The sequence below is a fragment of the Cryptotermes secundus genome, unplaced genomic scaffold (assembly GCF_002891405.2).
Source record: "Cryptotermes secundus unplaced genomic scaffold, Csec_1.0 scaffold79, whole genome shotgun sequence".
Lineage (NCBI taxonomy): Eukaryota > Metazoa > Arthropoda > Insecta > Blattodea > Kalotermitidae > Cryptotermes > Cryptotermes secundus.
In genome coordinates, this window is record NW_019741974.1 from 3,145,921 (window position 1) to 3,166,944 (window position 21,024).

The 21,024-nt window shown below is 38.9% G+C and overlaps 1 protein-coding gene across 1 annotated transcript in view; it reads left to right on the top strand.

The window, feature by feature from the left end:
• Nucleotides 1-4: 4 nt before the first annotated feature.
• The window catches only part of LOC111872801, a 36,658-nt gene continuing 15,638 nt past the window's right edge, over nucleotides 5-21,024 (top strand). The window contains exons 1-7 of the mRNA XM_033754841.1: nucleotides 5-156; nucleotides 3,190-3,504; nucleotides 7,409-7,450; nucleotides 8,818-8,979; nucleotides 12,166-12,465; nucleotides 17,447-17,656; nucleotides 18,819-18,981. Coding sequence (XP_033610732.1) covers nucleotides 93-156; nucleotides 3,190-3,504; nucleotides 7,409-7,450; nucleotides 8,818-8,979; nucleotides 12,166-12,465; nucleotides 17,447-17,656; nucleotides 18,819-18,981 — 1,256 coding nt within the window. The 5' untranslated portion in view covers nucleotides 5-92. The remainder of the gene's footprint in view (nucleotides 157-3,189; nucleotides 3,505-7,408; nucleotides 7,451-8,817; nucleotides 8,980-12,165; nucleotides 12,466-17,446; nucleotides 17,657-18,818; nucleotides 18,982-21,024) is intronic.

The window sequence follows — 21,024 nt, forward strand, 5'->3', positions numbered from 1 at the left end:
TAGGAATAGGAATCACTGTTTTCCTCATTGGGCTGGTCGGTCCTGCTCCGTCTGGCGAATGATTAAGAGCGGTGAAGGTTTTTAAAATGTAAATGGTATTAGAGTCATATAGACAAGAAGTAGGAGGAATAAACATTTCAAATGTGTGGCACGAAGGTAAGGAGACCAATCGATCTCTTATTTAAATACTGTTAGAACTACAGCATTTTTATAACGTGAGAAATTGGAGGTCAGATGTGGTTTCCGAGAGGGGTTTTGAGTAAGTTGGTTGGTTGTGCGTATGTGCGCTAGATTAAAGTGTGTCAGGATAGGGTTTAGTGACGGGTGTTTAATGAACACGGTAGTGAATCTGTGGGTTCCATAAAAAGTGGGGAATTTCTTGAGCAGCTGACGTTCTTGACTCGTGACCGGGCGGTTCTCGGTTCGACTCCCGGCCGGGACATCTGATATCCTGAGTGATGTTTTTCATAGGTTTCCTCAGCCCCTGGAGGCAAGTTTCAGGATGATAGACCGATTACGCCACCACCGATTTCTTTCAAACCATCAGTCCTTTGACGCTATACAGGATGATGCAAAGCTCTAGTACGATACTTATGACGACGTTCTTTGGGAAATCAGTTCCAGCTGAACTTCGAAGTAAAGTTTTTTCTTTGCAGATTAACTTCCGTTTCGGAGTTACGACATGTTTACGGTGATGACCTTTCTTTCAAACCATCAGTCCTTTGACGCTATACAGGATGATGCAAAGCTCTAGTACGATACTTATGACGACGTTCTTTGGGAAATCAGTTCCAGCTGAACTTCGAAGTAAAGTTTTTTCCTTTGCAGATTAACTTCCGTTTCGGAGTTACAACATGTTTACGATGATGACCTTTTGTATTATTGTGATCGTTTGAATGGAGGAGGCGAAATGGGGGATGGGAGGGGAGAGTAGCTTTCACTTGAAGATAGTTCAAGTTGCCGAATTTGTTATAGCAGTACCACACCAGACATGGACAACACATTGTAGCAAGTCATGGACATGTATGAAATGTATAATGAACTTGGTAACATTCCCTCCAACATTATTATATTTAAGCATCCTGTTGCACACTATACGATAAATGATATAATGATACAAACTCCATCCCAAGTGCAAACAATATATTATGTGTCCTTGATCTTGCTTCCTCTACACTACATGTTTTGGCCACAAACAGCCATCATCAGGTGTATACACTCACTGTTACACTGCACTTAGTTTAAAATTTAACATTTAAAAACACTTTGTTCCTTTCCTTGTTATTATCAACATCTACTTCGTTGATATCCGTCTGGTTTGTAGATTATTTTACACACGTTAATATTGATTTTCCTGTAGTAGCACTATAAAATCTTTAGTTCTAATTTTAAATCCTTTAAAATTTTTCTTTAAATTTTAAAATTTAGGCTACCCATGACTTATCATGGCCCAACTTATGAGCCATTGCATTTATGACTATATTTACCCTGAAAACCCCCTAATGTACATCTGTGGTTCACATATATGCCAGCATGTGATGATTCAGATGACAGAGATGCAGTCCCAGCCTCTTCTGTGTTTGTCCAATAAATCTCTTACTCCTCAAAATAAATTATGTAAGAGGAAATAAATTAATTTTTATGATATTTTTAAACATGTTTTGACTTGTAGTTACTATAGGATTCTGACGATGGTGTATAACACATTGATATATTGGGTTTTTGGACTTTATCCATCGTCTATCAATGTTTTGACTTATTTTTTATTGAATGCATGTTTTCACACTTATTAAGAAGTGTCTGTGAAGGCATGTAATTGGGGCATGTGGTAGTGTAGTTGGTTGAGGCACTATGCTACAAGCCGGAAGGTCGCGGGTTCTAGTCCCGATGAGGTCATTGGATTTCTTATCAATTGACCTAAACCTTCCAGCTGCACTATGGCCCTGGAGTCAACTTAGCCTCTAACAGAAATGAGTACCAGGAATTAATTAAATAATTCTCCTGGGGAGTAAAGCGCAGCCAGCGCGTAAGGCTCACAACTTTACCACCATCTTTGAGCCGATTGTCTAGATAATATGGGACCCTCAATGTCTCACAACCCTATGGGCCTTCACGGCCTGGTAGAGGGATAGCTTTATTTTTTTCAAAGGCATGTAATTAGTGTTTTACTTAGTTTTCTCCATTTGTTAGTCCAGGAATGGAACTGCAATTTATAACATTATGTTTATGGGAAAATGGGGTTGACTTATGATGGTGTGAGTTAAGCAGCTCCTCTGGAACCATTGTAAGTGTGGGGTTGCCTGCCAGTTTCACCAATATGAGTGTTATGAATCTAGTACACATAATTGTTCTTGCCTGATTTCCATTATATGGTACATACACATCACAGATGGTAGAATAATGCTTGGCCATCTTAGTATAGCTCTTACTATGTTATTAAACCCTGTAACTTTTGTGTGAAATGTTTCAGTACAGAAGTGCTTAACCATGTAAAACAGAAATGTTTCTTTATGCTATCAAGCCAAATGACAGTCCAAATTCACTCTTCTGCTCCAGCAGTACCAATGGTACCAGTTTTGATCCCCATTGTAATCTGTGCTAACAGAGTAAGATTTTGGCAAAATGTGCCCACCAAAATAGACAGATGTAAGATTTGAGGTTTTCATGGCGGTGACTATGAAGGAAGCAGTCTTCTGGGATGTGGCACCGTGTAGATGTGTTGTTAACCAACACGTTTCGGAGGAATGTATCGCCTCCATCTTCAGGGTAGAAGGAAAAATAAGAAATCCACAAGCGAAGAGACCGTGAGAACCGGTACAAGCAGACCCTGAAGATGGAGACGATACGTTCCTCCGAAACATCGGTTAACACCACATCTACACGGTGCCACATCCCAGAAGACTGCTTTCTTGAAAATAGACTTCGTTAGAAAGCATTGTATAGTGCACTTTTAGATAATCTCGCTGTCACAGCATAATGATTAGCCCTCCTGTCTGCATTTGAATCTTGCCTTGTATGTCAGCAGCCTTATATTTCTACTTTATCCATAATTCTACCTTTAAGTGAGCCAAGACTGGTACAGGGTTTGTGTGGATGCTGAAATATTATGAATTGAAATAAGAGAGCCCAGTGACAGAATACATATAAGTGAAAAGCCGAAGTATGTAATTGATTTGTCCTTTTCTACAGATATGTGTGAGCTTGAAGCCATGCTGAATAGTTATGTGAATGAGGATGTATCCACCTCAGAATCTGAATCAGAGAATGAACTCGCCACCATTCCTGGGCAGTCACCTTCTGAACTGACAAAACAGATACCGCCTGTTTTTGTGGAGAACTCCTCTGACGTCCATATTGGTCCTCGCCTACAGTACAATGGCCCAGTAACTGTCAAACAGTACATAACAGTGAATGGGAAAGGGAGTGTTAAGTCCTCACCTGGAAAACTCTGTAATGATATTGCCAGAACTGGTACAGAACCACCAGAAGTTGTGATTACAAATAGTATGTACACTAGAGTTGTTAAAAATTTTATATAAACAGTCCAAACCTAGGACTGTGAAAGCTATTTGGAATGTGGCATCTTGATTACTAAATTGATGAACCATCAAAGTATAGCAGTTGGGCACAATTTTACTGACTGATCTTTTTGAGCATCTAGATGCTCACTTGGAAGAAAATATTTGAAATCAACATAAACTAATTTGCTTCACTTTACATATCCAAATATTACCAGCAATCACTGTGCAATGGGGCAGCATCTGAGAAAAAAAAAAGTATTTCTATCTAAATTCCACCAGTGATGGCATTTTTGGTGCTGTAGCTTGTGGTCTGAGCCTCAGACTCCAGACTGTGGGCACCATTAGGTTAGAAACTGCCTGTCTTGTTAACTATTGGAGCTGCTGCTGTCCCTATGCATATTTATAAGGCTTTTTCTGTCGCACTTCTGAGAGGATGTGTGTGACATAATATAGCAGTTATCTACTGGTTTAATATATTGTAACGTGTTTTGTTACTGAAGACGCCGTTTGGATTGTTAACTGGTTTATTTAAGAACCTACCAGTATCGGCTACAGTTAATTACAACACTGTTGCAGGTTTCCACAGTTTACAAACCCTATGCACAAATCAATTCACTCTGTCCTCAGTAGTCTACACGTATTAATTACAATACGGGAGCTATACTAGTGTCACTGTATCACACACTCCCAATTATTACTCACTTATCACAAACTATCACTGATTATTACACGCGTCCGGTTCTTGTTTCTGTGACTGCTGCTATATTCCAACTCTGTCACTCCTGATCACACACCAACTCGTTCACTGCTGACTTGAGAACTATCTTCGGTGGCTGTGTAGTTCCCTTATATAGTCGCAGTGTTTGCCTGTACGTAGCAATTGCGGCTTTGCGTGTTATGTCACCGCGGGGAGAGGGGCGGGGCGTTGACTCGCCTATTACCATACTAACGACAGCACTACAATGCCACCACATACCGCTGGGGCGGGAGGGGGTGTCCTCCATAGCGCAACACATCACAATATCTTGGCACCTAAGTCCCTCGGACATTGACCCACTACAAGGAAATCTACTTTTCAAGGATTGATAGACAATTTGTAAATAGGACTCTGCAACATTCTGCAATTTCTGTGTGCAAGTTTAATCACAATATATACAATTACACGAAGATTAATACTCCACTGTTCACGCTTTAATTTTGCTTCCAAATGTATCTGCTACTCCTCCCTTTTACTACAAAATTATCTCTATATTGCTCTCAAGCTGGTTGCCCAAATTTTTTTTTGTTGCTAGTGGGGCGGGACTAAGTCCCTTGTACTGCGGCCACTTCTGGCCTATTGTACCAGCCCCAGATGATAGGTGAGGGTGATTGTGGAGCAATTGGTGGAATGAAGATTGGCAGGGGAAACTGAAGTACTCGGAGAAAACCTGCCCCAGCGCCACTTTATCCATTCCCCAAAGTTATTTTTCCTAAAGTGCATTTCTCTTCCATAACTGAGGTCTCAAATAATTATCATTTTAGGATTTTTACTACGATTTATATCCTAATTTAACTGACACACTTTCAGCCATTCTGTTAACTTAGAAAACTAATTTGGCTTTAGTCATTTTAATTTGCAGTCACTACTTGTGAACTACAGGAGTGCAGTGACAGCTGTCAGCTTCCTACTGACTGTTTCATCTTCTGCCAAGTATTATGTTGTTTGGACAAGATATATTGTTGAGTGGAAGCCTTTTGAACACTTGTCAAGAGTCTTCACTCCCTCATTCTGTATAGTGAATTATTGCTGCATATGCAGTATTAGTTCCTCATAGGGCAAGTGTTACATTGCTTGGCTGATCTGTTTAAACATATTACAACATAGTGGTTCATGTTTGAAAGGTACACTGTATATATCATGACCAAACCGAAACATCCATGTGACTCATGAAGATGATACTGAGGAGTGGACAAGGTACCCTGCTATGGTTTTAACATTGCATATATAGTGTCATTTTGCAACTTTTAAATTTTACTACTAACTTCTGTGTTTCACACCATCAGGGTGATGTTGGTTTTGAATGAGTAGTTGCCCTCACAACTCCCAAAGATACTTCCATTCACTAACAGTTTTAGTTAGTGAAAAATGCCTGCGGAGTTCTATATATAGATGCAGCTGTCTCCCTAGTTGCAATGAAAGTTAGAGTAATTAATGGGAAGACTGATCATGCAGCTGAATTATTGCCTTACTAGTATAGCAGTATAGCACAATATATGCTATGCCTTGGAACAGAGTTTAATTGCATCAAACTTTGTGGTTGACCATGGGTGATTGTACATTTTGACCATGTTGGATGAGCAGGTAGCCACCATATCAGTAAACAAATTCCATGTAGTGTTATATAAGAGGAAGATATAGTGATATTAAGAGGAGAGAGGTGTGGTGTGGGTGTTGCAAGCAGTAATATTGTTGATACTATACTATTAGTCTTCAATTCTTCTAACCAAAGTGCTTTTGTGTACTGTACAACTATAATAACTTCTTAATGTTCACAATTCTCTCACCACAAGTGAACCCGGCGACTGCTAGACTTCAACTGAACTCCTTAGGCATTCCATTTACTCTTATACACCCTCAGTTGGACAGCGGAAAACGCACCTTGCTTCACTGTTGCATAGTCACCGTGTTTACAGAGGTGTTGCTGCGCAATGCTGCTGAGAGATGTTTACTGCAACACTGCGTAGCAACCAGTGCGCTTCGGCTTGGCTCGGCATGGCACAGACAAACACCGCTTTCCTTACTGTTGCGTAACTTCGTTCCATATCCCGTTGCCCAACAATGGTTTGACATGTCACAATATTAAGAGAACAATTCAACAAGTGGTTGTCTCTTCATACATTGACATCCCACAAAAGTAAACAAATTTACTAATTGGTTCAAAATTAATTTAACTCATTATATTACTGAGGTTAATATTGTTCAGAGCATGCTGCATCTGCCTATCTTGATCTTTGTGAAGTTTAGCATAAAGAGCATGGCATTGGTCTCAGTCTTTACATATTGCCATTAAAAAATATTTGTATGGACTTATGCTGTTTAGGGTTTGAAAGTTTGTCTGATGGTAAAGGTTTTGAAAGTAGGTTACTTCTTGAAGGCAGATTTTTATAAATCATTGTACAAAAACAGTAAACTTACAGAATATTTTAGTGTGATGGAAAATCTAGGGAAACAGTATGGCTGAAGACATGTATGGTGACATGTGACAAACACAACTGCTGTCTTCATAAATGCTATTCAAATTTAAAAGGTTTAATTCATAATAATACCAGATTGCACCAAGTTGTTGGTGGGCGCTTTTAATACATGTTTGTTTCTTTAATCTCTAAGTGAATTACGATATACTGTCTTTTCTGTTTGTGTGTATATGTGTGCTTGCATGTGTGTATCCAGGTCACCCCCTGTATTAGGATCTTTGAAACAGTAATGCAATAAAAGTTATGTAAGATTTGAGGCTTTCACGGCGGTGACTATGAAGAAAGCAGTCTTCTGGGATTTGGCACCTATACACGGTGCCAAATCCCAGAAGACTGCTTTCTTCACAATAAAAGTTGTTCAGATTTGAATGCCATATGCCTAAGGTGATCCTCAGTTCATGAATGTTCTTATGCTACAAATACGTGAATATACACCACTTCCCCATACAGTATATCACTAATTAGTACATAACTCGTTGAAATGTAACTAGTGCACAATTTAGAGGATGAAGGTCTAACTGTTGATTAGTGTGCATGAAGTGGTTTATCAAAATTCTTTTTCTCTTCACTAGCTTACCAGGGATACAGTTTTCTTTTATACAGAAAAAAGTTTCACAAGTGTGAAATTTATCATTGTCATTGCTCAATTTCAGGTTACCAAAGCAACAAATTGTCGAGTTTTACATTGCATGAAGGTAAGTTATTCAGCTGCTTACAAATTAATGAGCAGTTTGTTGTTTAACTGTAGCTTTTTTATTCTCTGGTTACTGATAATTTTTTGAAATGGTAATGGGAAGTATATTATACTATATAAAGGAGATGATATAATTGACTCTTTGTATGTGTTATTCATGGGAGATGGCATTAGACTTCAGCCTTGATGTATTATTTGATAACATGTAGGATTGGAAAGTAGTAATGAAGAAGACAGGTGTAATTCGTAGGAGGAAAGCTTATATAAAAATGGTGATACTTCCTGTAAGGTTCTCTGTGGGTGTTACACTAATTATTCTTTCAAATACAAAGATTTGTTAGAGAAGTATAAGCCAGTATTGTTGTCCTTACCTGTGTGCTTTGGCAAGAGAGAACCTAGTGGCCCAGTCAAGTACAGTTGTATATTCAGTTTTTCTTCCTTAACAGATGTTTTGCTTGAAGGGTACTGTCTTTTGGGATGGGGGCCCATGTAGTCTGGTAGAAGTACACTGCCATTTCTACCGCACTATGAGGTAACACATCCCGAAATGTAGTACTCGTCATAGTTACTGCTGTGACATTTTGCTTGTTTTCCCCCCAACATTTTTGCCAATTTCTTTACTAGTGAGTGAAGTTTCTTTACTAGTGACTGAATATGAATGTACCTTGATCCCACAGTTAACACAGTTTCATAAATATCAGTGTGTCCAGTCATTCACAGTTTTCTTTTCACAGAACCACTGACATTAAGCTGTTTATTTTAACTTCTCTGCCTAACATTTTGTCAATCCGAGTTTTCCTAAAACTGAAATTTTGTGTAATACTTTCATATTCAATTCTAACACACATTTTGTTTTGGGACCCATTGCTCTGATCAAGGAATGGGATATTTTTAATTACAGACTAATTGCAGACAGCTGATCATATTCTTAATCTGTTTCAAACCATAGTGGGGTTTTGTATCAAGACCTTGAACAAATACCAGTGCACACTGCTAGAGGAAGTAGATTGCAGACACTCCAGTGTAAAGCTGTAATAAGCTTCAGTTTTCAGTAACTTTGAACAAATTCTTGGAACCAAATCAGTTTTTTAAGTAAGTTAAATTTTTACATGCTGTTTCATGGGGTTGTTTTTCTGCATTATGCTCTTATCAGTTCTTTAAGGTAATTTTACATCACATCTCTTTGCTTATCACTGGAATCAGATAAATATTTTGGTGAAAACAGGTTTTCATTACATGTTCTGTTTTAGCCATATGTCACCATACTTGTTTTGTGTGAAAGTATTCTCTGCTCTCGAGGCTCTGGAAAGGCTGGAAGAGAGAAATGGGTTCATGTGGTATTATCTTTTTTCTTTTTCCTACTTCCAGATGTGCTGAATCAGAACTCCAGGGATCAACTCTGTTCTCAAAGATGGCCTTGTCCAACAAATTACTACATTTGGGGTTCACTGGTGACTGTGTTGCTTGTAATCATCATTGTTACTCTTGCTGTTGTTTTGTCTGTGGCACAGTACGAAAGAATCCTTCCCAGTAAGATACAAAGTGTATTTGTTTGGGGTACTGCTTGAGCAGCTGTATGATCTTTGCATGGATGATGCATGGACAGTATGCTGTCAGATCAGTTTCTGTGTACAAATAGTGTAATAATTATGCCTCTGAAGTGTATGAGTGAAGGAGTAAGTTGGCACTAGAAGTGTTCCATAGAGTATGATCATATTAGTATGCTTTCTGCCTTCTGTATTCCCTGAGTTTGAACACACAGCAAAATCTTGTTTGTGCTGCATGGAGCATGATTGTACCTATATGTTTTCAACTTTCTGTGTCTTGTGGAATATGAACATGCAGAAGGTTTTAGCTTTGAGGTTCTCAGAGCACTATCTATGAAGTGTGCTGTCTTCCGGAATGTTATGCCATTTGTATACTATTTGTACGTAATTTGGCACTGTATTGATTCTGCTGCTTGCTTAACTTACTCTTTGACCATGAAGTTGGAGACAGTACCTTCCACCAAAATAATGGTAGACCACCAGATTACATACCATAACATCCCAGAAGATAATCCTCCTCTTTGCACTTTTGTTGACCATAAGCTTCTGAAGCATATTGCTTAGGGAAAGGAGGAAGGAGATAAAAGAATAAGACTCGTTGGAATACAGATTCATTTAGTATGAAAAGCAAAACCAGTACTTGCCTAATAGGTAATACAGTCTTACTCTTCAGCATGATTATTACAGAGTAATTGTTAAAGCATGTGGGACACTTGGAGACCTTCACACATTCTGTACTTTTGTTATGTATTGAACTTAGTTGTGAGTGTCGTACATGAACTAGTGTACACTTAGGGAATGAACAGTTTATACCTGTTACACATGAAGCTGGGTGGGCCCTAGTGTCATTATGGTATAGGTGATAATAGAAATCCTGAAGCTTCTAATAGAATTCAAAGCCCAGCCCTTCATCTCATAGCTAGGCACTTTACTAATTGATGTAATTTGAAAGGTACAAGAAAAAAATAGATTAGGGTGTACTGAAGATTGAAAATAATTTATTTCACCGGAATATTACAGATTGTGAACATGTTAAGTCCAAGATGTATGCCATTGTAAATGTCTAGTTGTTAGGAGACTCTGAAGTTAGATTTTCTGTGGGATGTTTTTTCACATGCATCCGTAATTTATTAATGAAAACCTCAGAATTCAATGCATGATTTAAAGTAATTTGTTGTCTGTTATGCATGTGCTAGTGACAGTATATGTTGAGAATGATAAACATAATTAAATCAGTGTTCAATATAAAGTGGCCACATACACTACTCAAACCTGTAATTTCTCAATGATTATAGAATTTTCCATTTAAAAACTTGTCTTATGATTGTAGCAGTTACAATATATACTTAGCTAACTGACGTTATTGTTTATGTTAATTAGCTATAAAATCTCTGTTTCAGAATGTGAAAATTAAGGTTCATTGAAGTACACAGTGTAACAATAAATTTCCCATACCTACACTATTACAGTGATACTATTAATGCCATCTGTTGGGTGTGTATGGGACTAGTTAGATAGAATGTTTCTTTATATGTTCGGGAAGTTTCAACTTGTTTGAGATAGCGTAGTTGGTTGAGGCACTATGCTACAAGCTGGAAGGTCGTGGGTTCAAGTCACAATGAGGTCATTGGATTTTTTTCATTTGATCTAATCCTTCCAGCCGCACTATGGCCCTGGGGTCAACTCAACCTCTAACAGAAATGAGTACCAGGAATTAACTAAATAATTTTCCTTGGGAGTAAAGCACAGCCGGTGCGTAAGGCTGACAATCTTACCACCATCTTTGAGCCGATTGTCTGGATGATGTGGGTCCCTCAGCGTCTCACAACCCTATGGGCCTTCACGGCCTGTTACAGGGATAGCTTTACTTTTCACTTTTTACTTTGGTTGATGCATGTGAGAATTACAGTTGTTTTGATAAATTGTTTTCTTCATGTCAGAGGTTTCAAAATAGAACAGAGCAGTGATTAAGTTTTCTTTAAAATTAAAGGAAACAGCTACAGACACATTTGAAATGTTGAGAAAGTGCCTATTTTGCAGAATGTTTATCCAGAACAAGTGTGTTTGAGTGGCATAAGATGTTCACAGAAGCTCAGAAAGTGAAAATGCAAAAATCGCAGGTGAAAACAATGTTGACTGCATTTTTTGATGCTGAAGATATCATTCATCACAAATTTGTATAGGAGGAACAGACTGTAAATGATAAATATTATAATGAGGTGATTGAGATATTGATCGCTTGAGTTCGTCACCTTAGGCCTAAGTTTCAGGAAAGTATGTCATGGTATCTTCTGCAGTTCAGTACACAGGTGCATTCTTCAGGGGTTGTTTCTGAGTTTCTGGGGAAACGAGGGATCTATGTGTTATCCCATCCACCCTACTCCCCTCATTTAGTGTCGGCAGACAATATTAAAATGGATCTTAGAGAGAGAGGTTGGGATGGTATTAATAGGATAGATCTGGCTCAGGATAGGGACCAGTCGAGGGCTCTTGAGAACATGGTAATGAACATTCGGGTTCCATAAAATGCTGAGAAATTCTTGAGTAGTGCACAATTGGCGGCTCCTCCAGAAGTGCTCAGCTCTATGAGTAAGTAAGTAGGTAAGTAAGTAATGAAAGAGACAGGATTTGAGGCTGTTTCATCGATCCAACAGACTGACGAAAGAACTGAAGGCGATACAGGAAGACGTGTTTTCTTGGGCGTTCAGTTTGCTGTATGAGTGGTGTAAATGTGCGGAAGCAGGTGGGGACTATATTGAGTGATGGTATTAATAAATATTTGTTTATCTATTTTGTGTGGCTTTTTATGGCCTCATTTCAGGAACTTAATTGTTACACTGTGTATGTATTATCCTTTTGCTATCAGCAGAGAATAATGGTATCTATATTCACCAGACTATCAGCCAGCACACAGAAACAGCATCTGATCTTTGTACAATACATTTCCCCATACCCAGGGTGTTAATTTCTCAAAATTGATGTAACTTTCCATAACCATAAAATGGTTAAATGTTTTGCTATATACTTTTCAATATTGAGCAAGTACTAGAAAGTCAGTAGCATTTTATATGCTTATTTCATCATGACCTGAGTTGAGATCAGGTCCCGCTCAGATTATCAGTCTATAGTGAGCACCCTGATTTTAACTGATAGATCTTGTGTGTTACAGATAAAATTCAGTTCCTTTGTGAAAATGAAGAAATAGATGTATATGAAGGTTACAAGTCCATTCAGTGGTATGTGAACGTGACAGCGTCCTCTGAACCAAAACTTGTATGGTATACACCTGACTGCAAAGTATTAGAGGAACGTGATGGCCCATCTAGATATGAAGTGTACACTTCTCCAGATGGAGCATCAACCAAGCTGAAGATATATGACATCTCGCTGAAGGACAGGGGCTTGTATCGGCTACAGGCTCGCAGTGAGGATGAAGAAGAGTGGGCCTATTTTTCACTCAATGTGAAAAGTGAGTACAGTTCACTTTTTTACATTCTTTTTATTTACCACAGTACCACAGTACAAGTCCTGAATTAATACTTAATCCTGCCATGATGCAATTATAGTAGTAGATTAGGTGGATTATTTTTTCTTAAAAGCTGTAACTGGCAATCGAAAACAAGATGTCATGCAATAGTGTGTTAATTGATTAATTTTATGCAGTTTACAGTTTCTTGTAATGTGAGATGTAATCAGAAAGTATTGAAAAAATTCTGTGAAAAGTAATATACAGTACTTGCAAGGTTTGAAATTTAATCCTCCACAAAGTAGGCTGCTTTAGTACAAATGAGGTGTGGCTAGAAAGTTCCAAGCTGGGCTGCAGAAGAGCTCTGCTCTCATGTCCTGTTTCAGAGCTGTCGTATCATTTTCCTTCAACTGTGATAGTGGTTGTGACTTCTTGTGCATTTATTGTGTGTCTCACAATATTAAATTACATGAGAGTGTTTTGTAATTGGGTGGTATAATTATAGCAAGATAATTCTTTTTTGCAGTGCCACTGAAATGTACATATTGTTAGGAATTAATGGTGTGTTTGCAGCATCAAGAATATGAGTTTTTTGAGTGTTACAAATGATTCTCTGAAAAAATTGAAGATGTCCATGATGATTCTTGATTGGGCCAGCCTACAAGGTCATAAACTGATGAAAATCTTGTAGAAATGCGGCAGCTTGTTCATGTCAGTTGAACATGACTCTCGGGCAGAATGGTAGCAGAAGAACTGGGGATGGATAGAGAGATGGGTGTGTGTGTGTGCGTGCATGCATTATTTTATCCGTCTGTCTTGAAATGAAACAGGTTTGCGCTCAGATGGTGTAAAATGTGAGCAATGACCAGTGCCTCTGATGAGAACAGATTAGCATCGGCCTTCTGGACAAAATTCAAGTGTTAGTTAACTTTCTCAGGAATGCTTTCACATGGCATAAACCATGGATGTTTCATCACAACCATAACACCAAAAACAGGGCAAACAGTGGAAGGTAACAAGTTCTAGACTGAGAAAGCAAGGCTCTGCAAGTCAAAATTCAGGACCACTCTCATGATATTTCTTTTGACAGAAACATAATTTTTCACTCAGAATTTGTTCTGCAAGGAGAACCTGTCACTCCCATGTTCTGTCTTGAAGTTCCTACAGTATTTGTAGAAAGAAGTGAGGTGGAAAATGGGCAACTTGTGACTGAAGAAGTGGGCATTGGATCAAGGCAAGCCATCTGCTCACAGTGTAGTATCAGTGAGGCAATTTCTGATGCAAAAATGGATTATATTGGAACAACCTCCATATTTTCCCAGTTTGGCTCATGTGGCTTCTTTCTTTTTCAAATTACGAGATGTTCATTGCAAGGACCCATTTTCGGTTGGTGAAGGCGTGGTAGCGTACTGTAACATGGACACCTGAAGGGTTTCTAGGCAACGGCTCTGTAAACATGTTCCCATAATTCGCAACAATAGAAGCTGTATATCAGTGAACGAATGTTTATTGTTCATTGTTAGTCAAGGCAGCGCACCAATGAATTCACTGGCTAGGAATCACGTGACTTGTTTTCTGTAGGTCCGTGCTGAAGGTTTATTGGGGACAGCGAAAGCCATTTGAAGTCAGTTCTCGGTAGGAGGCAGCTCAAGGCAATTGGGAGACTAATGTAGTGCAGTTGTGATTTCTACACATTTTGAAAAAAGATTATGGGGAAGTGAAGATAACAGAATCGAGAGAAGAATCGAAGAGTAGAGTTCTAGAGACTACAAACAAAGATTAAAATTGAAATGTTGAAGACTTTGTTTTATGTCTTATCATTGTTTGTAGTTGTGAAGTACTATAGTTACAGTAAGACTGTGTTACCAATAATTGTAGTGACAACCTGCGAGTTGTTAATAAAGCCAATTACCTATCCAAACCCGCATCTTAGTCACCCAAACATGTGAGAATACATATTCCTGCTAAACCCAAAATCAGAAGATGCATTTCAAAAATGCTTTTGAATGTGACAGAAAAGATTAGCTTTGTATGCAGCTGCCAAAAGGAACTGTTATGAAGGTGACAAGAACAATTAATTGAGAAGCTGAGTTTTAATGTACTTACGCAGTAATTCATAGAACTTTCTAGCCACACCACATACATATGTTTCATCATTTCCTTACATGCCAGAAGCCCTTCTGAGGCTCATTTTTTTGACACTCTTGACTTGGACTTCAGTTATAGATTTATTAGCTGATACTTGCAAAAGGCACTTCGTTATAATTTGTGTTTTAACCAGTCCACTGTACCTCATCACTGTCTCCTTCATATCACTGTCCATATTTTTGAAATTCATCCATACTTCATTGAAAAGTCTATCACTTCTGTGGTTTTCATCTAATCCTTTAGTATCCTTTGCAATACTGGGTCCTAGTATTCATCTCTGTGTTTTCAGACCTGTCCTCCAACTTTGTCCTAATATCCATCTATGTCTTAGAAACTAGGTGTCAGTATTTTAACATGAAGCCCGAAAGTGAGAATTGTGGAGTCCAAACCCACAGAGAAGTCTGTTGTTTGACAGTGGCTCAATAAACACCTTCCTTCAGCAGCAAATATACACAGCAACAGAGGAACTGTTGGAGGTCGTGTCTTCTATGCAGTCCATCACGAAGTTTTGTATGGAGGACAGTGGTACCAGAGAAGCATGCCTTGAAGGCTCTGAGAGCCATCAGACAGTAAAATATGGTCATGAATCCTGAGGGACTCAGAACCAAAAATCTCTGTCCTGGCAAGGGCCAGTAGCAGTTTACTAGACCACACCGGACCAGTGCAGCACCATGGACTGGACTTGTTAGTCAGTCTGTCAGGAGGAGTTGCAAGACTCCCAGAGTTGTGAGGCAGTAAAATATGGCTGAGTCCTGTGGGACTCAGAACCATGAATGACTGTGCTGGCAAGGGCCGGCAGCAATTTATCTGACTCAATCCAACACAGAGCAGTACTGGTTGCAGTGATTGCATAACTCCCAGAGTTGTGAGATGCCAATACACAAAAGAATGAGGTGGTTTCAAAAGTTAATAAAAAATTTATTTCTCAGCTTACACAGGCCAACCTACATTGTCAGCGGCGGCAGCTGTCCAAGTTTTTCATGCACTACCAGCAGTTCGATTCTCATGCTTACTGCATGGCTGCGGGGTAGTTTCAAAGATGGTGTTGCAGCAGGGGAAGGCTTTCTGTGTGCTCCATTTTGAGGTGTCCAGATCTGTGATTACAGTGCAGCGCAAGTTTCATGCACAGTTTTAAAAAGACGTGCCACACAAGAATAACATAAGCAGGTGATACCGACAGTTTGTAGAGACTGGATGCTTGTGTGACAGCAAAAGTCCTGGTCGACCTCGTGTGTCTGATGAAAACATCGAAAGAGTGCATGAGGTGTTTCAGCAAAGTCCCTGCAGGTCAGTGTGTAGAGGAAGCAGGGAATTGGGCATGCCAAAAATGATGATTTGGAAGATGTTGCATAAGCAGCTATGTTTTAAACCGTACAAGATGTGATTGGTGCAGGCCCTTAAACCAGCAGACAAAGTGAAAAAGTGTGAGTTTTGCGAGGAGATGCAGTTGAAAATGGAGGAAGGTGGATTCGTAGAAAGACTAATCTCCGATGAAGCCACATTCCACATCAGTGGCAAGGTGAACAGACACAATGTCCATATCTGGTCAACCGAGCAACCACATGCACAGATAGAACACCAGCATGATTCTCCAAAAGTCAACATTTTCTGTGTGGTGTCCTGTGAGAAAGTGCACAGCCTATTTTTCTTCGCTGAGGCAACTGTGACTGGCGACTCATTTTTGGACATGTTGGAAAGCTGGTTGTTACCCCCAACTGAATACCAATCATGACGATTACATTCTACAACTGGCTGGAGCTCCTCCCATTTTCACAGGAATGTACGAGTGTTTCTCAGTTGTGTTCTTCCACAGTGCTGGATCTGACGTGCTGCTGCAAATGGAGACGACAACCTCCCTTGGCCACCCTGTTCGCCAGATCTTACACTGTGCTATTTCTTTGGAGGTTCGTTAAAGACAGTGTTTATGTACCACCATTGCCCACGTCCATCCATGAACTTCATAATCGGATAACGCATGCACTGCAGGCCATTATGGTGGACATGTTACACTGGGTCTGGGATGAGTTATTACAGTGTGGATGTGTGTTGTATGACCCCGGGTGCACACATTGAAGGTTTATAATTAACGTATGAGAAACTTGAACAGTTGCCGCCACTGACAGTGTCTGTTGTGCCCATGTAAGTTGAGAAATAAATTTCTTATTAACTTTTGAAACCACACCATTCTTTTGTGTATACCCTGTATATGATCATGAGTCCTGCTGAATTTGGAATAAAAAAGACTGTGCTGGTGAAGTTCAGCAAGAATCTACCCGACCAACTGACCAAGAGAGCTGCATCAATCAGGCAGTGAATTGGCCGTAGTTAGCAGCAGTTTTCAGACCCCTCCTCTTGTTGAAGAGGAGGCCCCATTTCAAAGCTCATACAAATGGTCTTGGAACAAACAAATTATGGTGATGGATCCCGACAGATCCTGAAACCAAGAATGACTGTGCTGGCAAAGGCCAGCAGCGAATTACTGTTCTGCTCAAGAGTTGTTGTTAGCAGCCAGTCGCCATCCAGCAAGGATAGGAACTGTTGAGTATGAAAGCAAGAAAAGGAATCCCCACTGTTGGAAGCTGCTACCAAACAGCAGGTGCATGAAGACAGGGCATACTGGGAAGATGTGGAGTGTTATGTAGTTATTTGTATATCTTGTAGAATAGTGAAAGAGATGTAATTATTTGTGGTTATGAATATCAAGCATCCAGTAGATTCAGTGATCAGCCCAAGCCCTGTGTCCAGTCACTAACACATGACAATTTTTATTTTCATATGCCCATCATTACCTGGCAGGAAGTTTTGTTCTCTGCATTATGTTGTTTGTGTTTTACAGGTAAGAAACCTCTTGAAAAGGAACGTGTTGTGGTGTGCTATGTGGCTGAGTGGGCACACCTCAGGTTGGGCCTTGGCAAGTTCACTATTGATGACATTGTCCCAACACTCTGCACCCATCTTGTATATGCATTTGCAGTGCTTAATATTAACAGGAATTCTATTGAAAGTATGTTACCTGACTATGACCTGAAGGACAACAATGGCGCAGGTTGGTGCCTGTGGAGTAGAGCTGTGTTTTTATTATGTCACGACTTCCCTATTGCCCTTGTAAAATCTGTAAGTTATGTCAGAGGTGCAAGAAAGTTCACAAATTTTCAGTTCTTACTTTTACTATAGCACTTGTTTGGATGTGTCAAGTGTTGTAGTTATGTTTGTGGCAATTTGCAGTGTTCCCAAAAACACTGAATGTGATCTAAAAAGCTACAGTGCTTCACGCTGAAAACCAGGACTATGTTTTATTGTTCATTATCCTTAAAAGCCCATGATCTAAAATGAATGCACCATTCATTTAATTTGTAGGTTGATTAGCACTTTGCGGACCGCACACCCTTTAAAAGGTTTTTCGCTTTTAAACATGGCGGACCGCTCACCTCTTAACTGGCTTTTAAAACACGAAAAGTTGTGAAGAGTGAACATTCCAAGGGGAAGCATCTTTCTAGGCAGTGCCGTGTTTCCACAGTTCACAAAAAGAGGAGCATGTCTACATTTGCAAGTTCTCTGTAATACCACTTCACAAAGGGAATGTTTCCAGAAATATCACACTCTCAAGCACTTCTAGGAGCACTGGAAAGTGTTCTCCAAAAATTTTAGTTCATAAAATTAATTAGGAAATTTTATATTAATTTTTAAAGTGAACAGTGCACAAGTTAGGGTACTAGGTTTAAAAATGCCGGTCCCCAGGGTGATTTAAATATTTAAATTGCCGGTCCGCGAAGTGTTAATAGTGATGTATTGGTGGAGAGATGGTTTAATATTACTGTGAAGGTTGGTACTGAATTCTTAGCCAGTTGATTGTTTATTGCATTTAAATTATATAATTTTCATTTATTATGTGTGATTGTTAACATTTTGGACTCCAGATCTAATCCAAAATTTAAAGCCTTCCACCAAACTAGAAATATCGCTCATATGCCATGTGTTTTCTGCAGATAGTGATGGTTTTTCTGCTTGAGGTGATATGGTTCTCATGACTTGCCTATTCTGAATTAGGTTGACATAATACTGGTATGGTTCTCATTTGTTTTTTGTGAACATAGTTTTATGAGACTACATTGTGTCTCAGAAGATCACAGTCAAAATTTTTATTAACTATGACAACTTTAAATATCATAACTCTGGAATAGATTATGTTAAATGATTTGTTAATGCAGGAGCGTATAGCAAGATGACATCCCTCAAACAAACGTACCCACATCTTAAGGTACTGCTTAGTATGGGTGGATGGGCAGAGAGATTGGAGAAGAACTACTCAGCAGTGGCAGAATCTCCTGCCAGAAGAAAGGCTTTTATCAGTAGTGTCTCCAGCTTCCTCAGGTGAATTGCAATGTGTCAGTTTATAGTGACAGTGATCACTCTCTGGATTTATATTGTTAACCTTTAAACGCCGGACTTCAAAATAGTGGTAAGCTTGAGCTGGCCAGAGTTTATTTAAATGCCCGTTGCTACTCTGCGTTTAAATGTCCGTTCCTATTAGGCGCTTAATCAATTTTAAGCGTTGTGTTTATAAATGCTGTATCTTGCTCAATTTTTATGATAAATGGATGGTATTAACTTTGTTTATATCAGCAAAGAACATAGTGTCGCATATTATAATGGAAGATTTGAAATTTTTAATACAAAGTGTTATACTCCATTTTCAATTTTTTGTTTTAATTTTGATGCGTACTGCAAAATTGGTTTCCCAGTTCTTCACGGAGTTGTTCTGCATTATAAATTCATTTCTGTTTGTAACACTTGACGAATTTTAGCAGTCCCTGGTGTCATAAAACAGATGGAAGCAATAAAATCATTTGGTCTTCTGCTAGCCCTGCTTACACTCTTCGGATTTTCGAATCTTTTGACTGAAGGACAGAAGAATGAAAGCATGGCTATTCAAGAGAAAGCTAGAGGGGTCCCTTCTTCAGTGCTAAGACCTTCCGTTAGAGCTGCAAAATTTTATTGCCCCTTCTATTTGAATGAGCAGACAGCTGCATCGTGGCTAAGATACAGAGTGCGATCTGTTTTCTGTGCGTTCGTAGTGAAATCGAATACTGTAGTATAATTTCAGCCTATATATACATCAAGCAGGTAACAACAGAAAAGGTATGTACATCGAATTTTACAATATATTTTTAACATACCTATCTGCAGAATCTGCAATAAAATTACTGGATCGTGGATAAGTTTTGGCATAACTCATATGTATATTTTTATTTGCTGTTGTTCATTTAGGTATCAATTTAATTCCTCTATTAGGGTTTTACTCAAGTCTGTCTGGTAATTACTACATTTAAAAATAAATAGTTAGGACTGTGCATGTGCTTCCACTAGTGGCGTGTGCGCGCGCTTCCACTAGCGGAGTTTAAATGACTGACTGGCACAAACGGGGCACTTTGGCCATGACGACCTTACTCATGACTGGCACAAACGGGGCACTTCGGCACTTAAAGGTTAATATGTAGTGCTAGGTCTGCTGGAGTCTGCTGAACCACACTTGTGCTCGCACATTTGTACAATGCACGAACAATACGTTTAAAGTAGCAGATGTTCTGATTAAACACATACACATTCTTCAAATTGTATTTTATGATCTGCGAGGATATTTTGATAGTTTTATGACATATATTAGAGAAAATACAAATTATTTAATGAACTACAACCCTTGAAGAAGGTAGCAGGCTACTGGAACATGATGATCCTTTTGGTATATAATGTTGGTTAAAGTTAGTGAATCCTAAGGTACTGTGCAGTTGCATTCTAGTGTATTTGAAAAATACATTACAGTTGTGTTCTTATTTAAAAATTCGAAAGTTTTCTAAATTTCACCACATCTACCACACTGCATGGCATTCCATCTTAAGAGCATTCTTTGTAATCACTCAAAGTAAAAGTTACTATAATTTCATAACTTAGGTAGGGACTTTTTGGGCACCCGTAATTGCTTAAAAATTGTGTCAGAATATATACATATTTTGGAATGACAGTGACGGAGTTTACGAAAAAATGTAATGCAGGTTAAATTCAGGGAATGATTGCTACCAGTCAGTTCATAATCTCTCATTTTTCTGTTTGCAATCTAAAGTCAGTAAGATTAAAATTTAATGTGTGTTTTGTATGGGTGTGAGACTTTCTCTTGCATTAAGAGAACATAGGTTAAGGATTTATGAGAACAGGGTGCTTGTGACAGTATGTGGTCCTTAGAGGGAAGGAATGAGGAGGCCTACTAGTTGTATTTTCTACTAAGCACTAGCAAAATGATTAAACCAAGGGAGAGAGAGGAAATGGATTCAGAGGGTGTTCAGAAAGCCTGAAGAGAAGATACTGCTAGGGACATCCAAGTATGGCTGGGAGGATAATATTAAAACATATTAAATGAGG